The 26,947-nt window shown below is 58.0% G+C and overlaps 1 protein-coding gene across 1 annotated transcript; it reads right to left on the reverse strand.

The window, feature by feature from the left end:
- Positions 1–1,281: 1,281 nt before the first annotated feature.
- Positions 1,282–25,676, reverse strand: BRI3BP (BRI3 binding protein). Its single transcript, XM_062182556.1, has 3 exons — positions 25,467–25,676; positions 12,372–12,474; positions 1,282–5,230 (listed from the first exon to the last, which is right to left on the reverse strand). Exons 1-3 carry the CDS (start codon positions 25,674–25,676, stop codon positions 4,791–4,793), a joined length of 753 nt encoding a protein of 250 aa, XP_062038540.1. The 3' UTR covers positions 1,282–4,790.
- Positions 25,677–26,947: the final 1,271 nt, after the last annotated feature.

The raw sequence follows: 26,947 nt of genomic DNA on the forward strand, positions 1-26,947 counted from the left end.
GCCCCTGCACCCACGTGGGAGACCTGGAAGAAGCTCCTGGCTCCTGGCTTCAGCCTGGCCCAGCCCTGGCCCTTGTGGCCACTTGAGGAGTGAGCCAGCAGATGGAAGACCTCTCTCTGTCTCTACCTCTCTAACTCTGCCTTTCAAATAAATAAGTCTTTAAAAATAAAAATACATTCTTACAAAGCTGTTCTTTTGATCACAGGTGTTTTACTCAAATGAGCTGTCTTCCTACTGGGTCTGGCTTCTGCCTGGACACCTTGCACTGTGTTGTCACCAACCACCTGCCCCCTCGCGTCTCCTGCCCACTCTCCCAGTGACCACTGCCCAGGAGCCTCCAACTTACATCACAGGGTCCAGCGTCAAACCGGCCCGTGTGGGTCTGTGCGGTGCTTGCCGTGTACGCCCAGCCCGTGCTCTGGGCTCCTGAGTGCGCTTCCCGAGACTGCACCCCCGTCGTCTTTGCCCAGGGTTTGGTAGGGAAACGATTTTTCACACAGGAGGTCAGGGTGCCGCCGAGGGCTTTGTAAGAGCTGCTCCATCCTGCTGGGGCGCACCACCCCACACACAGGACGAGTCTGACGTTCAGATCAACAGCCAATACCGCCTTAGCATAATTACGTGCCACACAGTATCTGGGATATAGCGGCCAGTGCTATGGCACTAGTTAGGCCACCACCTGGGACGCTGGCGTCACTTGAGTACCAGGGGTTTGAGTCCCGGCTGCTCTGTTTGTGATCCAGCTCCCTGCTAATGGCCTGGAAAAGCAGCGGAAGATGGCCCAAGTGCTTGGGCTCCTGCCACCCACATGGGAGACCCAGACGAAGCTGTAGGCTCCTGGCTTGGGCCTGGCCCAGCCCTGGCCCTTTCAGCCTCTTGGGGAGTGAACCAGTGGATGGAAGATCTCTCTCTCTCTCTGTCCTTACAATTCTGCCTTTCAAATAAATCATTAAAAAAACAAAAACAAAACAACTGGGGTATACTTTGCTACAAAGAGCAGGGGTTGTTTATCTGAAATTCAAGTCTGGCAGCTGGGTTTCAAGCCAGCAAGCCTACCCCCAAGGGAGTGGAACACGGGCATTCCTGACTGGGGCCCAGATCGGTGCCATGAATCACCAGGGAATGCCCCGATGCTCCACTGGGAGTGAGGAGTGTATTTAAGAAGTCCAGACGGGGAGGGAAGTGTCGTTGCATTCTTGGGATCATATCTGAAGCAGAAACCTATTCTCTATGTATTAATATTTAAAGTGTAATACAAAATAAAATGTAAAAGTCCATGCAACAAAATTACAACAAACGTTTATTAAGCCGTAATTTCCACAATATTTTAATTCTGTTCTGAAATCAATCTACAAATATCTCTACATAACACCAAGTCCAGTGATTTAATAAATAAGATTGTAGATACTGCAAAAAAAATGATTCTAAGCCCAATACATTTATGTCTATCTAAGGTTCTTGCAGAATCAGTTTCCCAAATAGAACTAAAAAGCACAAACACCACTGTGTTCAAACCAAACAGATCTACAGCGTCCAATTAACGCTATATAAAATTTATAACCCAAAGCACAAATACGAGTGGAATCATAAATGCGCTGCTGATAATGGTGCCTCACCTCACAAGGGTGATTCCAGTCGAGGGAGATAACTGCTTTGCTGGCCTGGAAGCGTGTGCTAATCCCGGCGCCATCACCCGGGAGCGATGGCACCACGCGGGACGCACATGCGATGTTACAGTGACATGGCGCGACCTCTGACCCTGCACAGAGGACATCGGAACACAGGGTCGATGACGCCGTGAGCTGCCGTGGGTTCCCCGTGGAAATACAAGCGACAATCAGCTCGTGCCACCACGAGAGAAGCCGGTACCACTGCAGATCCTGGTGTCGAAAACCCAGTGAGGAGCAAAGCATAGAATCCAGTGTTGGAACAAAGCCGGGCCTTCTCACCAAAAGCTGCGCCTAGCACGCCGGGCACTGTCCAGGGCGAACTGTAAGGGTCCTGCTGCAACCTACGTCTGTGTCGTTCTGTCACTCACACGAGAAGACCAGAACATCCACACTCAAACTGGTGACGCGCTTCTGGGTAAAAGCTGGGAGAAGCCCTGGGAACTCCTGCTGCCCCCTGCCACCAGCTGGCCGGCAAGAGCTGGCTCTGGTTACGTCTGTCAGCAGGGGGCAGCCCGCGAGGCTGCTGTCACCACGAAGCCCACCCCACGCAGGGATTCAGGGTTCCCGCCAGCGCGGAGCAGCGTCAGCCGTACTGTCTGCCTGACATCTGTCGTGCTCCGCCTCTCCTGAGGTCTGCTGAGCGACAGCCCCACCGGTGAGCACAGGGCTTCCCTCACGCCTTCATGGCAGCCCTCCTGGGCCTGCAAGTCGCGTTGTAACGTTCCCGACGACAGACCCCAGCCTGCACCCCACACAGCGCCTGCGTGGCCCCCCATGCTGCTCGTTGCTGGGGACCCCTGTGAAAACCTCCCTGGTGGCATTCGCCTCTGGGCGCCGGCCCTCGGTCACCCCTCTGAATGAAGAGCCCAGCACGACGCACAAGGCCCGTTGTTGCGATGCTGTGGCTGCAGGAGCGATTCCCGGCAGAGGCGTGAAGGGAAGACGCCAGGGAGGGCAGCGTGGCTCCCGGCGACCCCCCCAGGCCCGCACACACCCAGGGCTCTGCCTGGCCACGCCTCCCACCCTACAGGCTAGCTCCTGGGATACTGGCGCCTGGGGACGCCAACAACATGAAACTAAAGACATCTAAGAATGGTAACGGATCCCCAGCGACTTTCACCGGAATGTTCTGGGATCACACCCCGCGAAGCACAGCTCTAGCCGACCCTTCAGCCCTGAAGATTACAAAAGTTTCTCTTCCAGGTATGAGAAATGTGTACAAAAATACATTTTTCCACATACAAAAGTGAGAAAAGAGAGATGGCGAGGGGAGGCCAAATGCCCTACAAAGCTTCTGTGGGATGGAGAAATAAACCAAGAAAAAACCCCAAACTATTTGGGGCCAAGAATTTTCCTGAACAAAAGTGGAATCTGTGTATTAAAAATCGCTAAAAACGTTTCGCAGCTGACATCTAGGGCATCGATGAGAACTCCAGATAACGCGCTGGGCTCAAGTGCTCCGGCGTCACCAGCTCTGCCTAGTGAGGATGCCGCTGTCCCTCGAGTGCAACCAAAACGGGAGGGGCTCCAGGGTCCACCCTTAGCCAACTGCTGATGTCTGTCTGCGCCTGGCGAGCTCAGCGCCCTGCACACCCGGAGGAAGCCGGGGAGGGAGAGCAGAGGGGAGGTCACACCCAGCCCAGGATGGTTTCACCACCAGGCATCTCCCTGAGCCACAAGGGAGGAGGCAGGGCAAGGGCCCGGCTCCCTGGCACGGTGCAGGGTGCCGGTGTTCCCCTGGCTGCATTTCGGCACCTAAAGGTGGCACAGCCGGTCACAGGGAAGGACAGAGGGCAAGGAGGACATCCCGTCACTCACACCTGTGCCAACGTGGATCGTCTGTGTGTCTAACGACAAGACTGGAATGGCTTCAATCCCGAGTCCAGGATAAAGGCTCAGCCAGGCAACCCTGGAGAACAGGGAGACCCGGATGCAGGAGAGACTGGGTCCCGTGATGTGCACCTTAGAAATACAAGCTTCAGACATCTTCTTCCAGACACTTGCAACCAAAAATACAACTTCACACACAAGCTTCCCAAGAGCTGGCAGACAGCTAAGCCTTCAGGCTGACGCCTGGGCGACCATAAGGTCTGAGCTCCCCCAGATCCGACAGGGGTCCGTGCGAATCCGCAGGAGGGCTCTGGGGGACAGGTGCCGTCCCCAGCAGCCTGCGAAACCACCTCCTGCAAAAGCCAGCTCCCTTCCCAGTGAGATCCCAGTGAGATCCCAGCAAGGGCCCATCTTCCCCGAAGCTCCCCGGCCTGGGACCCACACAGCTGTCCACCCACCATGGACCCAGAGATGACCTCAAACGAGGACACAACGCTCTGCAGACCAAAAGCACGGAGCACGCATCGACACCAGGATCTCCTGATGACCCCAGGCTGCTTTGTGAGCAGCAAGCAAAGGCCAGGAGTCCCGGGTCAACCACAACCAAGCGAAACAAACGAAGCACCTGAGGGCGCAGCGTTCCCACGCAGACCACAGCCGGGAGTCGGCCAGCAGGTGCTGGGGACGTCAACACCTCCCCGGCTCTTGGCATCAGGCCCCAGAGATGTGTCCCAGCCCCGTCCTTGCATTTTCCTTTCGGGAATGTGGAGGTTAAAATACAGAGGAAAATGGATCTCGGCCTCCCCCGAGCATAATGGACCGGGCTTTGCAGGGCCTGGCGGGGCCGGCTAGGACCCGAGAGAGGGTGTTGTCCACAAGCTGCGCAGGCAAACACGCCGGAACCTTCCCGAAACACAAGGCGGCACACTCTCCCCCTCAGCGTAAAGTCTGAATAAACTTCACTCCATCTGCCCGTATTAAAAAAGCCTTACAAAAGATGTATTTAAATGCCTGAAAAAAGTAACATTATGCTCTATGCACAGATAAATCTCTGACTGTACAGCTAATATGGTTACAGCCTTTGTTTAAAAAATATTCCTCCCGCTGCCGACACGTGGCGTGGCGTCGGACAGACGCCCTCCTTGCCCTCTCCACACCCTCCCAAAGTGCCACCGTCTCGCTCAGCAGTGTTTATTAAGAGTGTTTAGGGTTTGCTGCTATTTTTTTTCCTCCTTTTTGGTTTTCCGAGAGCCCGCGCTGGTGGAGAGGACCCAGGCGGCCGGCCGACCTTCACTTGTCCTTGTTGCGGTCCAGGCTCTCCAGCACCCGGTTGAGGCGGATGTTGAGCAGTCTGACCTGGTTCTCCAGGTGCTCCAGCTTCTCCTCCACGCCGGGGCTGCCGGGGCCGCTGGGGCCGCTGGGGCTGCCGCGCCAGTACAAGCCCATGGGCCCGGTCATGAAGTAGACGGCCACGACGAAGCACAGCGGCAGCACGGCGCTCTCGGGCTCGCCCTCGTACTTGTGCAGGATGTACACGCACGACATGGAGAACAGGACGACCCGCACGATCCAGAAGAAGCGGCCGAACAGCAGGTGCAGGACGCTGAAGGTGCAGCCCAGGGTGAGAGACAGGAACCAGTAGGCCAGGAGGACCACGCCCACCAGCAGCAGGGCACGGGCGGGGCTGTTGGCCACCGAGGCCGGGCTGAAGTACTGGGACAGGTTGGAGACTGTGGGACAGAAGAGAGAAGCAGGGCGGTCACTCACATGGGGCTCAGGGATCTCTCTCCAAGCCGGCGCTGGGCCTACAGGGCCCTGGTGGGGCCGGCGTCATGGCACAGTTCTGGTTAGGCTGCCACCTGTGACGCCGGCATCCCATGTGGTTCGTGTCCTGGCTGCTCCACTTCTGATCCAGCTCCCTGCTAATGCACCTGGGAGAGCAGCAGAGGAAGGCCCAGGTGCTGGGGCCCCGGCACCCACGTGGAAGACCCAGATAGAGTTCCAGGCTCTCAGCTTCAGCCTGGCCCAGTTCGGGCCATTGCAGCCATTTGGGGAATGAACCAGCAGATGAAGATCTCTCTCTCTGCCTTTCAAATCAATCAATCAATCATAAAGAAGGAAGAAAGGGAGGGAGGGAGTCCCGGCAACACCTCGAGGGACTAAGAGTGTCGTCCCCATCACAGAAAGCTGAGACAACACAGGGCAGCCACTGTAAACTGTCCGTCAACTCCCACGGTAATAATCGTCCCGTTTTCGGTGGAGCTTCCCTTGCAGCTACGTGAGTCAGTTCTGGTCAAGGACAGGTATGCGGGAGTGTTCCGTGCCAGCTGAGGGTCTTTCCCTACAAGTAGCAGAAACATGCATGCAACCAGAGCTGCACAGCCACCCCCCCCCCCGTGGGCCCTAAGGGAACAGGCAGCGTGGAAGGTGCCGTGGTCCTTAGGACAATGTGCCTCAGAGCCAACACATCTGCCCGCCACCTTCCTGTGAACTTCCACATAACAGAACTGAGCTTCCTCTCATTTAAACCACTGTTATCTCAGTCTCTGTTATTCAATCTGAACCCAACCCTAACCAGTACCCACTCATGGAGCTCCATATCACAAATGGAGGGAGAGGGGCAGGTGCTGTGGTGTAATAGGTTAAGGCTCCAGGGCTGGCGCTATGACGTAGCGGGTAAAGCCATTGCCTGCAGTGCTGGCATCCCATATGGGCTCTGGTTCGAGTCCCAGCTGCTCCACTTCTGATCCAACTCTTTGCTGTGGCCTGGGAAAGCAGCAAAAGATGGCCCAAGTCCTTGGGCCCCTGCACCCGCGTGGGAGACCCAGAAGCTCCTGGCTCCTAGCTTTGGATCAGCCCAGCTCTGGCTGTTGTGGCCAATTGGGGAGTGAACCAGCGGATGGAAGACCTCTCTCTCTCTCTCTCTCTCTCTCTGCCTCCCTTTCTCTCTGTGTGTAACTCTGACTTTCAAATAAATAAATAAATCTTTAAAAAAATAGGTTAAGACTCCACCTAGAGTGCCAGCATCCCATATGGGCACAAATTCAAGTCGCGGCTTCTCCACTTCCCTGCTAATGGCCTGGGAAAGCAGAAGATGGCCCAAGTGTTGGGCCCCTGCACCCACATAAGAGACCCAGAAGCTCCTGGTTCCTGGCTTTGGATTTGGCTAGCTTTGGCCATTGCAGCCATATGGGGAGTGAACCAGCAGATGCAAGACCTGTCTCTCTGGTCTCTCCCTCTCTAACTCTGCCTCATATATAAGTAAATAGATCTTAAATTAAAAAAAAAAAAAATGGAGGGAGGGGCCAGTGCTGTGGCCCAATGGGTGCAGCCATCACTTGGGATTCCTGCCTCCCATATCGGAGCTCCAGTTTGAGCCCCAGCTACTGCGCCTCTGATCCAACTCCCAGCTACTGCAGCTGGGAAAGCCAAGGAAGGTGGTGGCCCAAGTATTTGAGCCCCTGCGTGGAGCTCCTGGCTCCTTGCTTCAGCCTGGCCCAGCCCTAGCTATTGAGGCCACCTGGGGAGTGAACCAGCGGATGGAAGCACTCGCTCGCTGTCACTCTCTACCTTACAAATAAATCAATCGATCTTAAGATCAGAAGACTGGAGTGATTGGAGTAGCACGTTCTGTGTGCCCCACTTAGGGAAATCTCCATGGAAACGCTGAAAGAACAGTCAAAGCCAAGCGTTCCCACTGAAGCCAGATGGGCCACACAACCGTGGGCCTCGGCCGTGTCCTGCTTCCCGTGTTCACGTCCGTCCGCAGGTTGCAATGTTTGCAGACGCACGTGGAGTCCATCATGCACCTCGAACGACAGCAGCATCGTCCTCAGAACCGGGGCACCAGCACCGCACCTGGGAATGTTGCCAGTCCCACGGCAGCCTGAGTCTCCCAGCGACCCGGAAACACATCTGCAGCTGTGTCCTCGTCCCACGGCAGGACCTGAGCCCACGTCCCACGTCAGCCTCCACTCTCACCCAGGCACTGACGAGGGCCCCAGGCAGGGAAGTTCTGGAGCCGTGCTTTTCCGGGTTGATCCGCTAGCAGCGTTTCACTCTGCGTTTACCTGGCCGCTTCCTCGTGGTGGCAGTTAGTGAGGGAAAGGTGAGTTAGACCCCGAGCGTGTGCACCGTCCACCAGCAGGTTTGCTTAACCGTCTTTAAAGTATTTATACTTTATTAATATATGTATTTGAAATATACATTAATATGCATATTTGAAAGGCAGAGTTACACACAGAGAGAGATTTCTCCATCTGCTGGTTCACTCCCCAAATAGCCACAATGGGAGGGCCAGGCCAGGCCAAAGCCAGAAGCCTGGAACTCCATCCAGGTCTCCATGTGGGTGCGGGGACCCAGGCCCTTGGCCATCTTCCTCTGCTTTCTTAGGTGCATTAGCAGAGAGCTGGGTCAGAAACAGAGCAGCCAGGACTGAACTAGTGCTCCTGGGACGTCGGCATCACAGGCAGCAGGGTTAACCCACTGCGCCACAATGCCAGGCCCCCTTTCACACTCTTAAAAAACACACCGTTCCGAAGACCCTACGGGCTCCGCCTACTGCAGCTGACGACGAAGAAACTAACACTTGCTTACACCTAGGGGTGGGGCGTCTGGGAGTGACGGGCCATGAAAGGGACACGGGATTGGTGCCCATGGAAGCGGCCCCTCCAGCCATCACCGCTTCCACCACGTACGGACGCAGGGAGGTGTCCTTACAGCACGGCACGGGCACCTCCAGAACTGGGAAAGAAACGCCCGCTGCCTAGATGTCGTGGATTTGCTCTAGCAGCCCAGGCTGCTGAAGGTGGCAGGTCCCCACAGATGAGCGCGTTTTCATGAAAACCACTCTTTTCCAACGCGAAGCCAACGGCAGTGAGAACAGCAGCGGCACTTCCACTCACACTCTCGCCGGCGGAGCCCTCCCTATCTGGCCTCTCGGGAAAGACCACATCCTCACATCCGTTTGAATTCACAGAATGCCAGCCACACGTCATCTGAAACCACACACCAAAAAAGACACAGATGGGATGTTAGGAGGAGAGGAGGCTGCTTAGTCCAGGGTGATCAAAATGTATCACCTCAGTGTGTCCCCGATACAAAAACTACCGAAGCCAAGTCACAGAAGCACGTGCCGGAGGGGGAGACATTCACGGCCCCTCGCCCACATCCGAGGGGTCTCAGGGACCAGAGGACCACACAGGTGGGGAGGGACACCTGCCCAGCCCAAGTGAGAAGCAGTCTGCCCCAAACCTTCCACTGTCTTTCTGCACGGGCTGTTCCGGGTTGACTGTGTCCCCTCCGCGTGCACACGTAGCCCTCCTGATCCAGTGTCCCCTCCACGTGCACACGTGGCCCCCCTGACCCCAGTGTCCCCTCCACGTGCACACGTGGCCCCCCTGACCCCAGTGTCCCCTCCACGTGCACACGTGGCCCCCCTGACCCCAGTGTCCCCTCCACGTGCACACATGGCCCCCCTGACCCGTGTCCCCTCCACGTGCACACGTGGCTCAGTCCACCCCACACACCGTGGCTCAGTCCTCCCCACACACCGTGGCTCAGTCCTCCTCACGTGCTGGCGAGGGAAGAAGCACTTTCCACGTGAAGGCACTTGCCCAGGGGGCACTGGGACAGGAAGGGCCGGGGTGTGGCTGCGCCCGGTACCCACCTTGGCTGACCTACCCTGGCAGCAGTGTGCCTATCTTCCCCTTCCGTGGGGATGGCCTTGCAGGCTTCCAAGGAAGTCCGCCAGCTGGTGAAGGCGGGAGGCTCTCACCCACCCTTCTCACTTCCAGTGCTCTCCCTTCCAGCAGATCTACTGGACAATGGCTGTGCCCGTGCATACCCACACTGAGCACCGGGCATCTTTTTTATTTAAAGATTAATTATTTGAAAGGCAGAGCAACAGAGAGAGAGGGAAAGATAAAGAGAAGTCTTCCATCTGCTGGTTTGCTCCCCAAATGGCCACAACAGCTGGGGCTGGACCAGGCTGAAGCCTGGAGCCAGGAACTCCACCCAGGTCTCCCACATGGTGGCAGGGGCCCAAGGACTTGGGTCACCTTCTATTGCCTTCCCAGGTGCACTGGCAGGGATCAGCAGCAGAGCAGCCAGCACTCCGATACGGGGATGCCAACATCACAAGGGGCGGCTTCACTGTTGCACCACACTTGACCCAGCACTTGACGTCTTAACCAACACCCAAAAAAATTCTGAAGGAGGAAATTGAGCCTGGTGCTCACTGGAACCTTTTGTGCCAAATCTGTAACTCTGGGATTCGATTCCCTGCCCAAGACACACATCCCCCAGGCCTTCTGCCACTTTGAGCTCATGCAGCACGGACAACGGGAAAACCAGGACACGCAAGCTGAGTTCGTTCCAGCCCCGGGATGCGCCGGCGGCTCTCATCAGGACCGCAGGCACACGCGTGCTCGGTCTGGTCCGGTCCAGTCAAGAGGATGATCCCACGCTGCTGTCTCATCCTCAGCTGCACGCAATTCCTTCCATCAGATTTGCTTCCCTGCGGTTCCTTGGTCGCGGATGCAGACGCTGGAAGTGGAATGATCTGGGCCCCCGTGGAAGCAGATTGCATGCAATTGCTGCATCCAGGCCCTGTGTTGACTCAGCCAAGTCCCAGGAGGGACTGAGGGCCACACAGCGCCCTCCCAATTGGCCACACCGCTGTCTCCAATCCTCACCCTGAGCAGGGAGACGTCCTGAGTCAGGAGAGGCCTCTCAAAAGTTGAATCCAACAAACTCGAGGCTGGAAATGGGTCCCCCACAGCTGAGGGGCGACGACAAACAGCAAGTGCACCACGCCCCACTGTGGCTTTCAGCCAGTGCGCATCTGCAGAATGGGGGCGTCCAGGACCCACAGGGGCACCCAGGAGTCTGCAGGCAGCAGGGCTGTGTCAGTGTCCTGTGGCTGCCACACGAAACCACACATGCCGGGCGCGGCAAACACCACCAGTTCCTTTCCCGCAGCCTTGAAGGCCAGAGGCAGGGATCGAGGTCGGCAGGCCAGGGCTAATCTGCAGGCTGGGGGGGAGGAGCCCTCCTGCCACCTCCACAGGGGTTCCCGGCCTCAAGGCTGCCTCTCTCTCCAGACAGCCGTCTTCTATTTCTTTGTGTCTCTGTGTGCACATTTCCCACTGTGTAGAAGAACCACGGGCAGTGGAGTTAGGATCCACCCAAAGGCAGGAGGAGCTCAGGGAATTCAATCCTGTCCCCAAGAAGGCTACTCACAGGTCCCAGGGCTTCAGACGTGGACACAACTTCAACCCCATGACTGGTTACAGCAGGACCCACATCCTGCTCGTCTGGCACGGGGGCTGTGACCAGGCACCAAGCCGGGCAAGGCTGCAGCCTGCCAAAGACGGGCACGTACACAGCTGCTGCTGAACTCCCTTCCAGCCCGACAGGAACCCTGCGTGCCGGGTCTCCCACAAGCGTTCCTAGCAGATGGAAGCCCACAGTCGTCACAGCTCACTGCTGGAGGAATTTCACGCGTCCTGCATCGCCCCAAGGGGAGAGCACTCCGGAAGCTTGAGCCGGTCTCCCGGAACTTCGCCCGTCACGCCTTTGCACTTGGCAGTGTCCTTTTGTCGTAACAACACACAGCCATGGGCACGCTGTCGGCTCGACCCCTCTGGGGACTCACCAGACCTGGAGGTGGAGCTGGTCTCGGGGACCCTGCGTAGGAGGCCGCCACAGACTTCTTAGCAACCGAAGCGGCAGCCTGGACCAGGGTGGTGGAGCTGGGAAGAGAGCCCACCTGGACAGGCCAAGTGCACAGAGTGGCCTTGGCCCTGGGGAGAGAAGGAGAGCAGAGGGGCCGCTCCTGGGAACTCCTGTCCACCTGGAAGAGCGTGGGGCATGCTGGGACAAAGGAAGGCAGAGGGACACGCTGAGACTCTTGGGACAAAAAGGGGCAACATCTCCTCTGGGCAGAACTGGAGCTGTCACTCTAGATGGAACCCTGAGGCCCTGCCTCCAACCCTGCCCAATGGACAGGTGGGGATTCCGCCAGGCCACCTCGGAGGGAGGGTGCGAAGGTGGCCAGAACCAGGCTAGCTCCTGCCTCTGCCCCACCACCCACCAAGACCAGTGTCCATCTCCTCCCAGGAGTCCGAGGAGGGCGGGACAGCACCCGCCGTGGTTAAACCGCACCAGCCCTCTCGGCTACACAGACAGATCAGCTTGCACCCCGGCGATCGATCGATCTGATCACGCGGAGGGTGTGGTCGACTGCCCCGCAGCTTCCATTCCCACTCCCTCCAGCCAGCCTCCCAGGACCCTGGGAGCAAGGCGCTGGACAGACTGGCCTCCGCCCTGGAGCTGCCCCCGTACTGGGGCTTTGGAAAGTGAGCAGGCAGGGGCCACCCTCCTGCTCCCCTGGCACGTGTGCGTCCAGAAACCTCGGGGATCCTGCAGCGGGGTGTGGTTCTGTGCTGCTGGCAGTGGCTTCCTGGTGCTCGGCTCACAGCTAAAGCTGTACGCCCTGGAATGGGCCCAGCGGCGGCAGCCCTGGCAGACCACTTCGGCAGTGTCCAGGGTCACGTGCCGCCTTCAGCCCTTCTGAGAATTCTGGGAGTGAACCATGCTCTATGAAATCCCGATGCCTAAGTAACTATGCTGGCTTGAGGGATCCATTTCATCGGAGCACCACACCTGGAGTAGGGTGGCCTCCTAGGGACCCCTACACCTCACCGCAGTTTCCGGGTGGGCCTTGTCTTTGTGCAACTATCACAACAGCAAATGCCCACCGCCTCACCCACCGCCAACCTCCTCCTGGACCACCACCAAGGGTACCGGCTCCAGACCTCGTGGACGACCAGAATCAAACAGCACCTTAAAGGAACGACCCACACCTACCGTCAAGTCCCAGGACGTCCAAGAGCTCTGTCCACACTTTCCACAGCGTCTCCACTAGCATATCCACCCCCAAGACGAACCTCTCGGTCAGCCTGGCCAGGAACTGCAGAAACAAGAAAAGGGTCACTCCGGCGACCTGCCACTCCTCCGCGCCTTCCCGGGGATGCGGCAGCTCAGGGGTGGGATCGCAGACACACTGTCCCCACCGACAGCCGCTCAACCTCACGCGGACAGAGCTGCTGCCTTCTGTTTAAACATGCATACCTGTAGCTGTGCCGTCGCCTACAGACAGACACCTAGGATGCCCCAACCTGTGCTATCGGACTGTGATCCAGAGGCGCCCACGTACACGCACGCCGGCTCAGGTGTGGAAGGTAGCCACATCCGGGTGAACTGGTCACAGCATTTTCAATGACATCCCCCGGCCAGACGGTTCCTCCAGGACAGGGGGTGCTGGGGTTGAGCCACGCGGCCAGGAGAGCCAACCACCTCTGAGCTAGCACTGTGGCCAGGCAGCTCACTGCCTGGGTTCCAATCCCAGCTCTGGAGGGGGCGCTGTGGTCCAGCAGGTGAGGCCGCCCGACTGTGAGCTGTGCCTCCCACATCAGACTGCCAGTGTGAGTACCAGCTGCTTTGCTTTTTTTTTTTTTAAGATTTTCTTCATTTATTTGAGAGGTAGAGTTACAGACAGAAAGAAGGAGAGGCAGAGAGAAAGGTCTTCCATCTGCTGGTTCACTCCCCAGATGGCCGCAACGGCCAGAGCTGAGCTGAGCTGATCCGAAGCCAGGAGCCAGAAGCAGCTTCTGGATCTCCCACGCGGGTGCAGGGGCCCAAGCACTTGGGCCGTCTTCTACTGCTTTCCAGGCCATAGCCGAGAGCTGGATTGGAACAGGAACATCCGGGACTTGAACCGGTGCCCATACGGGATGCCGGCACCACAGGCAGAGGCTCAGTCCGCTACGCCACAGTGCCCGCCCCTGCTAATGCAGCTGGAAGGCAGCAGAGGATGGCCCCACTATCCAGATTCCTGCAACCCAGTAGGAGAAGCATGGATGGAGTTCCCGGCTCCTGGCTTCGGCCTGGACAAGTCCCAGCTACTGTAACCACTGGGGGAGTGAACCAGAGGATAGGAGTTCTCTCCTCTGTCATTCTGCCTTTCAAATAAATAAATATTAAAAAAAAAAAAAATCCCCACTCTGCCTCTGATGAAATGGGGCTGTGGATGTTAAATATTCAGAAGCCCTCTGGGACTGCAGCTAACAAGCAGGCTAACAGCGCCCACTTCACACGGTTAGCTCACGCACCCACTTCATGCAGTTACATGTGCCCACTTCATGCAGTTACCTCGCGTGCCCACTTCACGCGGTTAGCTCGCACGCCCACTTCAGGCGGTTACCTCGCGTGCCCACTTCACGCGGTTAGCTCGCACGCCCACTTCAGGCGGTTACCTCGCGTGCCCACTTCACGCGGTTAGCTCGCACACCCACTCTGTGCAGTTACCTCGCGTGCCCACTTCATGCAGTTACCTCGCATGCCCACTTCACGCGGTTACCTCGCGTGTCAGATGGGACACTCGTGTGAAATGCAGAGCACAGAGCGAACCTCTGAGACTCCCACTGGCAGCTCAGATTCTAGCAGCAGCACTGACCCTGAGCCTCCTGCAGGGACATCAGCCGTGAGACATCGTCCAGCTGCAGGCACTCAGGGGTGTGTGCCCCTAAGGACCACGTGGACCCCACCCACCGACGGAGAAACATGGCTCCAGCCGCACGACGGGGCACTGATTCATGCCACGCCACGGGTGACTCTGAAAAGACGATGCCGAACGAGAGACGGCAGACGCGTAAGGCCAGCCGTAGGTGCCCGTCCCCGCGGAACATCCAACTCGGCAAACGGACAGAAAGCGGAGCGGGGCTGCCGGCTTTGTGAGGGGACGAGAATTCCTGAAATTGTGGCGATGGCGGCACAACTTGGTTGAATAAACTAAAATCCACTCAGTCATAGGTTTCAAAACTACAAAAGGCAGAGAGACAGGGAGAGACAGGGAGAGACAGGGAGAGAAAGCCCCCATCTGCACTGGTTCACGCCCCAGTCAGTAGGGGCTGGGCCAGGAGACCAGAACTCGACCCAGATCTCTCGCACGGACAAGCAGGGACCCAACTGCTTGAGCCAGCCAGTGCAGGAAGCTGGACTTGGAAGCAGAGCCGGGACTTGAACCCAGGCACTCTGACATGGGCGCAGGAGTCGCGAGCATCTGCACCAAGTGCCAACCCCTGGACTGCACACTCTAAAAAGCGGACACAAGAAACTAAAATACAGACCACGACGAGGAAGCCGGGCAGAAGCCCACAGACAGGAGAAGGAACAGGTGGCCCCGCACTCTGTGGTGGGGTGCACAATACCCGTGGGCATCAGAAGCAGACGCACAAGGCAAAGGCTTCCCAAAGCTGAGCGAGGTCCCCCACCTGGGAGCGGAGCTCATGCGCAATGCAGGCTCTCGGGCCCCCGGCCACGCAGCCTCGGGCGCCGGGAGGTGGGCGGTGGGCTGTTTCCATAGCCCTCCCGCGACTGATGGTTGCACACCCCATGTCCATTCAGAGCACCACTGCGTACACTGCACACAGAGAAACTAAAAAACCCAATCACACCGGGCAATGGAGGACACGTGAGACAGCAGTCTGCTCACCTAACAGAAGGCTGCCTCGCAGCAACACAGAAAAGTACCTAAAATAATGCCGGGTACAGAAATACACCCCAGAGGGGCCGGCTTGCAGCCTAGTGAGTTCATCTCTGCCTGTGAGGCCGGCATCCCATGAGCACAAGTTCGAGTCCCAGATGCTCTGCTTCCAATCCAGCTCCCTGCTAATGTGACTGGGAAGGCAGCAGATGATGGCCCAAGTCCTTGGGCCCCTGCTACCCAAGTGGGAGACCCAGATGGAGAGCCTGGCTCTTGGCTTTAGCCTGGCCAACCCTGGTTGATGCCATCATTTGTGGAGTAAACCAGAGGATGGAAGATCTCACCCCCTCTCTCTGTAACTCTTCTTTCAAATAAATAGATCTCTCTCTTTTTTTTTTTTTTTTTTTTTGACAGGCAGAGTGGACAGTGAGAGAGAGAGACAGAGAGAAAGGTCTTCCTTTGCCGTTGGTTCACCCTCCAATGGCCGCCGCGGTTGGCGTGCTGTGGCCGGCGCACCGCGCCGATCCAATGGCAGGAGCCAGGTGCTTCTCCTGGTCTCCCATGGGGTACAGGGCCCAAGGACTTGGGCCATCCTCCACTGCACTCCCTGGCCACAGCAGAGAGCTGGCCTGGAAGAGGGGCAACCGGGACAGGATCGGTGCCCCGACCGGGACTAGAACCCGGTGTGCCGGCGCCGCAAGGCGGAGGATTAGCCTAGTGAGCCGCGGCGCCGGCCCAAATACATAGATCTTTAAAAAAGAAAAGAAATACATTCCAGAATGCATCCACGTTATGCTTTTTGATAGGAAGTTTGAAAACTGGTACAATGAATCGACACGCTCAGGGACATGGACCGAGGTGGAGACGAGGACCGCAGAGCAACGCCACACCCACACTGCTACAACCTCTAGAGTACAGGCGACTGGGCCACGTTTGTCAGCACACAGCCATGTCTGCCGCTTGTCCAAATGGAGGCAAAGAAAGGCTGTACGAGGAGGGGCCAGCAGCCGCGTCCACGGCACCAGCTGCCCCAGGAAAGGCCCGAGGGGCAGGTCTGTGGGGAAGACGCGCCCTTACTGCTCTCGCTGCCCAACCCACTTCCTCAGTTTTCTCAGCTGGGAAATGGGATGAGAGAGGAGTCAAAGTCAGAGCCTATGAGGACCTCGGCCCGGAGCCCAGCACACAGCAACTGCCCAAAGCACGGAGCTGCTGTCCTGAGTGGCAGTGTGGTCGCCCCGGCTACGCAATGAGCCAGCAATCGCCTTCCCGTAACTCAAGCCTGCAAGCAGGTGCTGCAACCCGCTGCACCTGAGAAACCAGCGCACCTGCAGGTAAGGCGGGAGCAGATCTAGGGCAGAGGCTCTTTGCCAGGGTGGAAGGACCGCGCCCCTCCAAGGGCAGGGAGGCGAGGATGAATCCGGGGCAGAACCTCGAATCTGCAGGTCCGTGTGGGGTTGGCCTGCCGGCCGCTGAGACACAGGAGCCCTGCGGGGAATGGCACGGCTGCACTGTGTCCCTCCACGGCTGGGTTTGGAGACCGGGTCTGTACAGAGGCGATGATGTGAAGACGGGAGTGTCTGAGAAGAGGCGGGGGTACAGGTGTCTGCGGAGGGTTGATCCGTGAAGAGGCAGGGAGAAGCAGTCGCCAGTGAGCCGAGCAGCAGCGGGGGGAAGCCAACCCAGCCGCCTGCTCAGCCCAGATCTGCAGCCGGCGAGATCACACATTTCTGCTGTTCACATCTGAACCACTCAGCAGAGCTCACTCTGCAGGGGAAGGGGCCGGGGTGGGTGCCGCCCAGTCTGAAAGCGCACCATCAAGATGGGGCAAAAGAAAACCGACTCGGATCAGGCTCCCAAAAGCAGCCACCAGGGTGAGCTCTGCAGGCAGAGACTGGCTCTCCCCACCTGACAGAGGGCGAGGAGCACAAACACTCAACGCTGCTTGACTGCATGGCCAGTGATGGGACGCAATGAGAAGGGCGCCTGACCCCTGTGCTCTTCCTCCCTCACCCCATTCCACTGGACAAACGCCCACGGGGCAGCCTGCAGCTGTGCTCCCCAAGACTGCCAGGGTCACCCACACAAGGAGCCCAGGGAGCCAGGACGACTCGAGGTCGATGCCGCACAGCATTGTGGACGTGATCTGGGACAGAAAATGCTGTCAGGGAAAAGCCAAGAAAACTGCAGTGCAGTATGGACTTGAGGAACGGCCGGGCGTTCAAGAAGCCCGTGTCCCCGTCAGAGTGCTGTGGTTTGACCCCCAGCTCCAGCTCCCGACTCCAGCCTCCCGCTAACGCAGAGCCTGGGGGCAGCAGGTAAAATCTCAAGTGGCTCGGTCCCTGCCACCACAGGGACACCTGGATGGAGTTCCCAGCTCCCAGCTTTGGCTCAGCCTGGTCCAGGGCTACTGCAGGCACTGGACGAGAGAACTAGCAGACGGCAGGTCTGTTTCTTAGATATAATTTTAAAACAACAAACAAACAATAACGTGGGGCCAGCAATGTGGCACAGCAGCAGGTTAAGCCACAGCCTGCAACGTCAGCATCCACCTGAGTGTCGGCTCCAGTGCCTACCGCTCCACTTCCGGTTCAGCTCCCTGCTAATGCGCCTGGGAAAGCAGCAGAGGACGGCCCGAGCCCTTAGGTCCCTGTCACCCATGTGGGAGACCTGGATGGAGTTCTAAGCTCCTAGTTTTGGCCTGGCCCAGCCCTGGCTGCTGCAGGCATTTAAAGAGAGAACCAGTGAATGGATGATCTCTCTCTCCCTCTCTCTCTCTCCCCCTCTCCCCCTCTCCATCACTTTGCCTTCAAACAAATACATAAATCTTAAAAGAAAAGAAAATAATTTTAAAAAGACTATCAATTCAATACAATGTGTAGACTTTGGATCACAATTTTGCCAAAAAAAAAAAAAAAAAAAAAAAAACCCGTCAGGAAAATGGAGTCAGGTTAGACACTCAGGAATTGTAGGTGTGATGATGGCATTGTGGTTTATTTTTTAAAGATTTTGTTATTTGTTTGAAAGGCAAAGCATCAGATACAGAAGGAGAGACAGAGAGAGAGGTCTTCCATCCACTGGTTCACTCCCCAGATGGCCACAGGGCTGGAGCTGGGCAGATCTGCAGCCAGGAGCCAGCAGCTTCTTCCTGGTCTCCCACGTGGGTGCAGGGGCCCAAACACTTGCGCCATCTTCTGCTGCTTTCCCCGGGCCATCAGCAGGGAGCTGGATCAGAAGCAGAGCAGCCAGGACTCGAACCAGCACCCACATGGGATGCTGGCGTCACAGGCGGCAGCTTTACCCACTACACCACAGCGCCAGCCCCAGTACTGTGGTTTTGATTTTTACAAAACTTTTGGTAAAAATCCAGACTGAAATATTCCAGGGTGAACCACCTACCACGTCTTAGATCAGCTTTAAAACACTACTTGGCCAGCACCATGGCTCACTTGGCTAATCCTCCGCCTGTGGCGCCGGCATCCCAGGTTCTAGTCCTGGTCGGGGCACCAGGTACTAGTCCCAGCTGCTCCTCTTCCAGTCCAGCTCTCTGCTGTGGCCTGGGAGGGCAGTGGAGGATGGCCCAAGTGCTTGGGTCCCTGCACCCGCATGGGAGACTGGAAGGAAGTACCCGGCTCCTGGCTTTGGATCGGCACAGCACGCTGGCCCTAGCGGCCATTAGGGGAGTGAACCAATGGACAGAAGACTTTTCTGTCTCTCTCTTACTGTCTATAACTCTCTCTCTGTCTTCTCTCTAACGCTGAAAAAAACAAAAAACAAAAACAAAAACAAAAAAAAATCACTACTCAAGGCCAAAAGTCTTCTAATGGGGGGCCGGGAGCAGCCAGAACAGTAGAGACACAGAGCTCCCTCCCTGCCTGTGTGTGTGGACGGCCACTTGCACATGAAAATGAGAGAGCAGGTGAGCAATTGTAGGGGCCTGCAGCCTTAGGGAAACGAAGCCCAGCCACCGCTGCAGGAGGGGCCGAGATCGCTCCAGCGGGGACTGCATCAGGCCCCTCCTGCCACAAGGCCAAGGGCAGGCCAAGGCCTTCCTGGGTGTGAACTTCCCAGGCCCACGCAAACCAACCCTGAGGAGAGCCAGGCTGTAGGGGAAGCGTGCCTCGATGAGCAAGCCAGAGAGGGCTAAGGTTCCGCAGGTGCAGGGTTCCAGGCAGCTGGAGAGCACATGGAAGTGCAAAGGAACACGCGTGTGGATCATGTGTGAATGCTGGCAGGGAGGAGGCATCACGAGGGCCCAAGGTCCCTGCTACCAGTGAGGGAGACCCGGATGGAGTTCTAGGCTCCTGGTATTAGCCTGGTCCAGCCCCAGCTGGCGTTTGAGGTGTGAACCGATAGGTGGAAGATCTGTCTGTATCTCACTAACCTTTCAAATAAAATGAAGGGGCAGGTGCAGTGGCATTGTGGGCTAGGCCTCTGTTGCAGTGCCAGCATCCCTTATGGATGCCAGTTCATATCCCGGCTGCTCCACTTCTAATCCAGCTCTCTGCTCTGGCCTGGGAAAGCAGTGGAAGATGGCCCAAGTGCTCAGGCCCTTGAACTCTCATGGGAGACCCAGAAAAACCTCCAGGCTCCTGGCATCGGATCATCTGGGGAGTGACCCAGCAAATGGAAGACCTGACTCTACCTTTCTCTGTAACTGTCTTTCAAATAAATAAAGTAAATCTTTAAAAAAAAATCAAATGCAACGAGAAATCCTGGCATTAAAAAAAAAAAAAAACTCTCAGATTTTTAAAAAATTTGAATATGGGCTATGGAATACAACTTAGTAAGATGTCCGGCACTTACTATGAGATGGCTCAGACAAAAAAAAGTACTTGTGCGGTATGTTTGTAGAGAAAAAGAAAAACAAGTTTGCAGAGACGCGCGAGGAGCCGGTGAGGCCCGGTGGAGGGTTTCTGGCTGCCCGGCCTCTACTTTCTGGTAACGTGAAGCTTTCTGAACAGAGGCGGCAGCGTGGGGCAGCAGCGCGCGCAGGCAATCAAGGGCAGCGCTGCTAAAACCAGAGCGGGGAGTGGCAACGTCATTTGTGCTCTAGATGCTTCCTCACCCCCAGCGGCCAAAACCAAGTGTCTTAAAAAGGAGGGGCCGGTCTGGCACAGCAGGCTAATCTCTGTCTAGGACACCAGTGCTCTATCAGGGCGCCGGCTCAAGTCCTGGCTGCCCTGCCTCTGATGAGCTCCCTGCCCACGTGTCTGGGAAAGCAGTGCAGATGGCCCTGGTGCTTGGGTCCCTGCACCCATGGGGGAGACCCAGATGGAGCTCCTGGCTCCTGGCTCCGGCCTGGCCCAGCCCTGGCCCTCACAGCCATTTGGGGAATGAACCAGCGGATGGAAGCTCTCTCTTTCTTCCCTCTCACTCCCTGTCACTCTGCCTTTCAAGTAAGTAAATAAATCTTGGAGAGAGAGAGAGAGAGAGAGAGAGAGAGAGAGAGAGAGAGAATCAGTAGCTCAGGAGAATGGCAAAGCAAACAAAGCAGTTTCCAGAAAACAAAACACCGCTGGACTCCAAGTGGATGAAACTCTGCCGGAAGCCTCCCTGGGAAGGTTTGGGAAGTGGCCCCCACTTCCGCTCAGAGCACAGTCTGGAGAGAACCCCGAAGAGGACACAGGCAGACAAAACTAAATCTAAGTTGTTGGCTATCAGGGGAGCAGTGACCACAGGGTAGCAGCAAGGACCTTCTGGATTGGCACGCTGGTGATAAGCGTGCCCCGTGTGCGATAAGCATGCTACGGCGTGTTTCATAACGCTGCAGGTTGGTGCACATGCAGGGAAGTGCACGCATTACATTTCAATCAAAAATGTCAAAAACAGACAGCCAGCGTTGTGGTGCAGCAGGCTAAGCCCCGCCTTGTGACACCTGGATCCCATATCAGAGCATGGGTTTGAGTCCTGGCTCCCTGCTAACATGTTTGAGAAGGCAGCAGAAGTTGACCCTACTGCTGGGGCCCTTGCCACCATGTGGGTTTCAGCCTGGCTCAGTCACAGCCATTTGGGGAGTGAACCAGCAGAGAGAAGATCTCTCTCTGTGCCTGTCATATAAATAGTCTCATTAAAAAAAAAAAAAAAAAGGCCGGCGCCGTGGCTTAACAGGCTAATCCTCCACCTTGCGGCACCGGCACACCGGGTTCTAGTCCCAACGTCAGGGGTGGAACCAACTGCCGTCCCACCTCACAGCCACCTGGTCTTGGTAGCCTTGCAGAAAGGAGCCAAGCTCCGTGCCGTCCCAAGAGCTAAGAAGGCACAAAATAAACAAAAACCCAAATGGGGGGCCGGCTAATCCTCCGCCTGTGGCACCAGCACACCGGGTTCTAGTCCCGGTCGGAGCACCAGATTCTGTCCCAGTTGCCCCTCTTCCAGTCCAGCTCTCTGCTGTGGCCGGGAATGCAGTGGAGGATGGCCCAAGTGCTTGGGCTCTGCACCCCATGGGAGACCAGGAGAAGCTCCTGGCTTTGGATCAGCGCGGTGCGCTGGTGACAGCGGCCATTGGAGGGTGAACCAAAGGAAAAAGGAAGACCTTTGTCTCTGTCTCTCTCTCTCACTGTCCACTCTGCCTGTCAAAAAAAAAAAAAAACCACAAAAACGGGGAAGCAGGACCCGTGTGCATGTTTTCGCTGCTGGGGGTGGCAGTTAGGGACGGCCAGATGGACAGCTGCCCTTCTCATTTATTCGAAATCATTTTCCAAGCAACTGCAACCCAGGAGCAAGGAGGAAGAAACCCCAGTTTCTCAGCGTGCCATTCAGGAAGTCCCCAGCCCACGGGCCCAACGGCAAATGCCACCACCTGTGAACCTTGCCCCACTGTCCTGTGACTCTTCCTCCACGCCCAGGCCCCTGCGTCCCCGCCCTCCCTGTCCTGTACTTCTTAGCTCTGGCGTTATCAGCCCATCGGGTGTGCCAAACAGCAAGTCCTGAGGGACCCGACTGCCTCTTCCCTGCATACCCGGCCCAGGCCAGGCCAATTCCCACCCGGGGCCTCTGCTCTGACTGCTCCATCTGCCCAGTGTGCTCTCCCAGCCCCTGCCCGGGTCACTTGCTGGACTCTGCTCTCCCAGCTACTCTCAGGTCTGCAAAGGCTCCAAGGACGCACGTTGCCGGCTCCCCACCGCTCACTGGCAGAACCGTGGGCAAGGGATTCAATCTTTCTATGCCTCGACCTCCTCACCTGCAAACGGAGGCGAAAACAGCCAAACCTCTTGCAGAACAGTGCCCGCCCCACTCGCCGTAGGCAAACAACCATCTCACCTTACGCATGTGCAGTTAATCACTGCCCGTCCACCTGCCATGACCCCACCATGGAGGCCCCCTGGGAGGGACCACCTGGTCCAGCTTGAGCGCCATGTACAGCAGGTGTAATGTTTCTAATTGTGGGGAAACACACATAACATGAGTCGCACGTCAGCCACCCCAGAGCACACAGTGCAGTGGCATTGTGCGTGTTCCCAATGTGGGGTGACCATCACCCCAAATCAGCTAAGCAGGAACAAACCGCACCCCTGCCCCTGGCAAATGCTCTCGCCGCCTCTCCTCTTCTCGGTATGGCACACACATGGAGTCACACGATCCGTGGTTGCGTTCACTTTTGCAAGGTTCATCCGTGTGTCAGCACAAATCCTTTTTCACGGCTGAACCGCACTCCACTGAGTGGCGGGCCCATTTACCCACTGCTGGGCACACGGGCTGGCTCCACTTTTTGGCTACCAGGACAAGCAGTGCTATGAACGCTCCCGCACCAGGTGCTTGGTAACTTTTAAATGAATGACTGAATGCAGTCCCTGCTGTACATAAATATTTAATTACACAGTGCCGGGTTCTGCACGAGTCAGCAACCACAATGAACCCCCGTGTATCTCCTGTGCACACGCAAGACTCAGAGAGGCAGAGCGACAGGCCCACGCTCGCAGACAGTGAGCGGCAGAGCTGGATCCAGACCCACTTCTAGTGGTCAGCAAGGTCCACACTCGGAACACGAGGCCCCCGGTTTTAGCCAAGTCCTAATTAGAATATGGGGTGTTTCTTTAAGCACCGTCAAACCTCACAACCCACAAAGCAGGTCTGGCTATACTCAGGAAACCCAGGCAGCCCCAGTTTTCCCTCAATTAAAATTAACAAGCCAGTCTCCCCTACGCGGAGCCTGCCCCAGCCACACTCAGTGGGAAACACAGCCAGGGCGGCCTCATTCCAGACGCTTTACCGTCTGGGAGACCGGTGGAGCCGACGGCTCCACGCGCACCCTGCCTGGGTTCAAACTCCCTGACTGCCATTCAGTCCCACCTGAACCCACCCTCCACCGCGCTGTGGCCTGTTTTCTCATCTGTAATATGGAAGCAGGCCCGCTGCCTGTCCTGCTAAGGGAGAGAAGTGGTCGGTGCGGTCCACGCATCAAGAGCTCTGACCCAGGACAAAGGTCCTTCAGCACCCGGTGCGCGTGTCAAGTCTGTGGCCCACGCAGCTGTCAGCTGGGACACACGTCCCTGCGCTTCCCCTGCAGGAGAAAGGCAGACCTCCTTTCTGTTCTACAACAAAAGATTTCGGCCCAGGGCTGTGGCATAGCGGCTAAAGCTGCCGCCTGCAGTGCCTGCATCCCATATGGGCACCAGTTTGAGACCAGTCTGCCCCACTTCCGATCCAGCTCTCTGCTATGGCCTGGGAAAGCAGTAGAAGATGGCCCAAGTCCTTGGGCCCCTGCACCCACGTGGGAGACCCGGAAGAAGCTCCCGGTTCCTGGCTTCGGATTGACACAGCTTCAGCCGTTGTGGCCCATTGGGGAGTGAACCAGTGGATGGAAGACCTCTCTCTCTGTCTCCCTTTCTCTCTAACTCTTTCAGATAAATAAATATATCTTTAAAAAAATAAAGCAAAGATTTCCACCTTTAAACAGGCCAGGCAAGGCAGCGTGAAATCAGAGAGACCCAGGGCAACCTCTGGCACCAGGGTGTTCTGTGTTCGGTCTCTCTCCTTCCCGCCCCGGCTATGGACAAACAGCTCTCTCCCTCCGGCCGTGCACTGCTTCCTACAGGTGGGAGACACACCCGGGCAGGGCGGTCAGAGCTCAGCATTGCTGACCGATTCACCTGCTTTTCACGGCAGCCACTCAGAACATCGGCCAATCTGACCTTCTGCTTTTTAAAACACCAACCGCGGTCCAGCAGGCTAAGGCCCCTCATCCCACACTGGAGTGCTAGTTCAAGTCAGGGATACTCACGCTTCCCATCCAGCTCCCCGCTAGCGCACCTGGGAAGGCAGCAGAGGACGGCCCAGCGGGTGAGCAGGCCCAGCTTCAGCCTGGCCCAGCGGCTGACGGCTGCAGGCGTTGGGGAGTACAGCAGCACATGGAAATGTTCTCTCTTTCACATAGAAATTTTAAAAACTGAATAAACTGTTTAATTAAAAAATTTTAAACATTTTTAAAATTAATTTTTGACAGGCAGAGAGACAGAGAGATCTCACCCTGATTCAGTCCTCCAAATGCCTTAAACAGCCGGGGGCTGGGCCAGGACTTGAAAATCCAGTCCAGGTCTCTGGGGTGGACAGCAGGGGCCCAGCCACTTGGGCCACCATGGCTGCCTCCCGGGGTCTGCCGTCCCAGGAAGCCGGTGTGGAGCAGAGCTGGGTAAGGAACCCAGGCGCTCCAGTGCGTGTCCTACCCACTAGGCCAAACGCCTGCCCTGACCTGGGTGTTAGTGGGTTCCCCACCCCCGCCGCTCCATCTCAAGGAGGAGAAAACTTTGTTAACCCTGCAAAGTTCTCCAGCAAGGCCGTGCCTCGTGGATCTGCACCCTGGCCAAGCCAACAGCTGGCGCTAACTGGCTGCCACAGTGAGCCAGGAAGGTACCAACTCCTCTGACTGCAACCTCGAACGGAGCCGTTCAACAGATACAGACACGGAGCTCGAAGAAGCGCAGCCACGGGCCTGGCGCCACCGGCTTTCCAGGGGGCAGAGCCCCCAACCCAAGCTTCTCTCCACTCCAAGACCGCAGGGCCAACCGCCAGCAAAGCACTAACGGGGGGCAGCGCGCGGGCGCCGCCACCCTGGCCCCCGACTTCCCGGCCTCCGCGGGGAGGGCTCGCTGCGCTCTCGGGGGCCGCAGGCTCCGGCGCAGCCTCAGAGCAAGCGCGGCTGCAGGGGGAAGCCCCGCGCCCGCTGGGTGCTCGAGCGGCCCCGCCACGCGGGTCGCAGGGGCCCGGGCGGAGCCGGAAGACGCCGGGGGCCGGGGCGCGCGGCCGGCGCCTGGCTCCCAGCGGGGCCCATTCAAACGCCGCGAATGAATGGGGCCAGCGTCCAAGGAGAAGCCGGGCGCCGGGAGCGGCCACCCGCGGCCCTGCGGCCCGGCCCCGCCGGCACGGGCCTGGGCCCCTCTGCCCGCGCACCCGCCGCACCGCCGGCCAGGCCCAGCGCCCACCTTCTGCGCGGCGCGCACGTTGTCCTCGCCGAACAGGCTGCCGACGCTCTGCGAGAAGGTGTTGACCGTGCGGCGGTAGCTGTTCTTCTCGGCGCCGCCGCGGCCCCGCGCCCCCTGCGCCAGCGGCCCGAGCAGCAGCAGCAGCAGCAGCAGCGGCAGCGGCAGGCGCCCGGCCCGCGCGCGGGGCCCGGCCGCGGAGCGCGCGCCCATGGTGGGCCGCGGGGTGGGCCGCGGGGTCGCCGAGCGGGTCGAGGGCCGCGTGCGGGGACGGCGCGGCCGGGACGGCGTGGGCGCGCTCGGGGGCCGCGCGCCGCTCCTCCCGCCCGGCCCCGCCCCGCGCGCACGGCCCTGCCCACGCCGCGCCCCGCCCCCACCCTGCGGAAGGCGCCGCGGGCCCGGGGGCGTCCGGTGGCCGGAGAGGCCGGGCTCGGCACGGAGGATGGGGCTGGGGGTCTCAGCATGGCCCCCAGAAGCGGCCGCCCGCGCATTCCGGGGAGAAAGCGGCCTTGCCGAGCCGCGGGGACGGGGGGACGGGAGGGGCAGGCGAGGCCGCCGGCTGTGACGGAGTCGTGGTCACTTCGGGCAGCGCCAGGACCGGGCTGGTCCCCCACCCGGAGCCTGGGAGGGACGGCGCGGCCCGGTCCCTTCCCGGCGGTGCCCCCATGGCCGGCGCCTGCTCCTCCGCTGTGTGTCTGTGTCCACTCTGGCCGTGGCCAGCCCCGATGCCCCCGGGCTGTGAAGCTTCAGTCCGGCCTCTCCTCTTGCTACTGGACTCCAGGGATCCATTTGCTTCCGGTGTCACCAGCCTCGCGTGGGAGCTGCTTCGTTCACCGGTGACAGTAAAGGGCTTTTTATTGTTATTATTATTGTTTGTTTTTTTTTTTTTTTTGACAGGCAGAGTGGACAGTGAGAGAGAGAGAGACAGAGAGAAAGGTCTTTTTGCCGTTGGTTCACCCTCCAATGGCCGCCGCGGTTGGTGCGCTGCAGCCGGCGCACCGCGCTGATCCGAAGCCAGGAGCCAGGTGCTTCTCCTGGTCTCCCATGGGGTGCAGGGCCCAAGCACCTGGGCCATCCTCCACTGCCTTCCTGGGCCACAGCAGAGAGCTGGCCTGGAAGAGGAGCAACCGGGACAGAATCCAGCACCCCGACCGGGACTAGAACCCGGTGTGCTGGTGCCGCAAGGCGGAGGATTAGCCTAGTGAGCCGCGGCGCCGGCCTTTTTTATTGTTATTATTAACCACTTCAGATTTATTTATTCGAAAGACAGAGTTAGAGAGGAGCGAGCGAGAGGTCTTCCATCCGCTGGTTCACTCCCCAGATGGCCACAACGGCCAGAGCTGTGCCGATCCGAAGCCAGGAGCCTCCTCTGGGTCTCCCACGCAGGTGCAGGGTCCCAAAGACTTGGGCCATCTTCTACTGCTTTCCCAGGCCACAGCAGAGAGCTGGATTGGAAGAGGAGCAGCTGGGTCTAGAACCGGCCC

This window comes from Lepus europaeus, chromosome 23, assembly GCF_033115175.1.
Source record: "Lepus europaeus isolate LE1 chromosome 23, mLepTim1.pri, whole genome shotgun sequence".
In the NCBI taxonomy this organism is placed as follows: domain Eukaryota; kingdom Metazoa; phylum Chordata; class Mammalia; order Lagomorpha; family Leporidae; genus Lepus; species Lepus europaeus.

Bases quoted from the DNA above. Each gene is read 5' to 3' on its own strand.
- BRI3BP (XM_062182556.1), bottom strand. From the start codon at position 25,676: ATGGGCGCGCGCTCCGCGGCCGGGCCCCGCGCGCGGGCCGGGCGCCTG. The intron at 12,475-25,466 runs GTGGGCGCTGGG...TTGTTTCTGCAG, and splicing joins ACGTGCGCGCCGCGCAGAAG to TTCCTGGCCAGGCTGACCGA. The intron at 5,231-12,371 runs GTAGGTGTGGGT...TCTGTCCCACAG, and splicing joins GGACGTCCTGGGACTTGACG to TCTCCAACCTGTCCCAGTAC.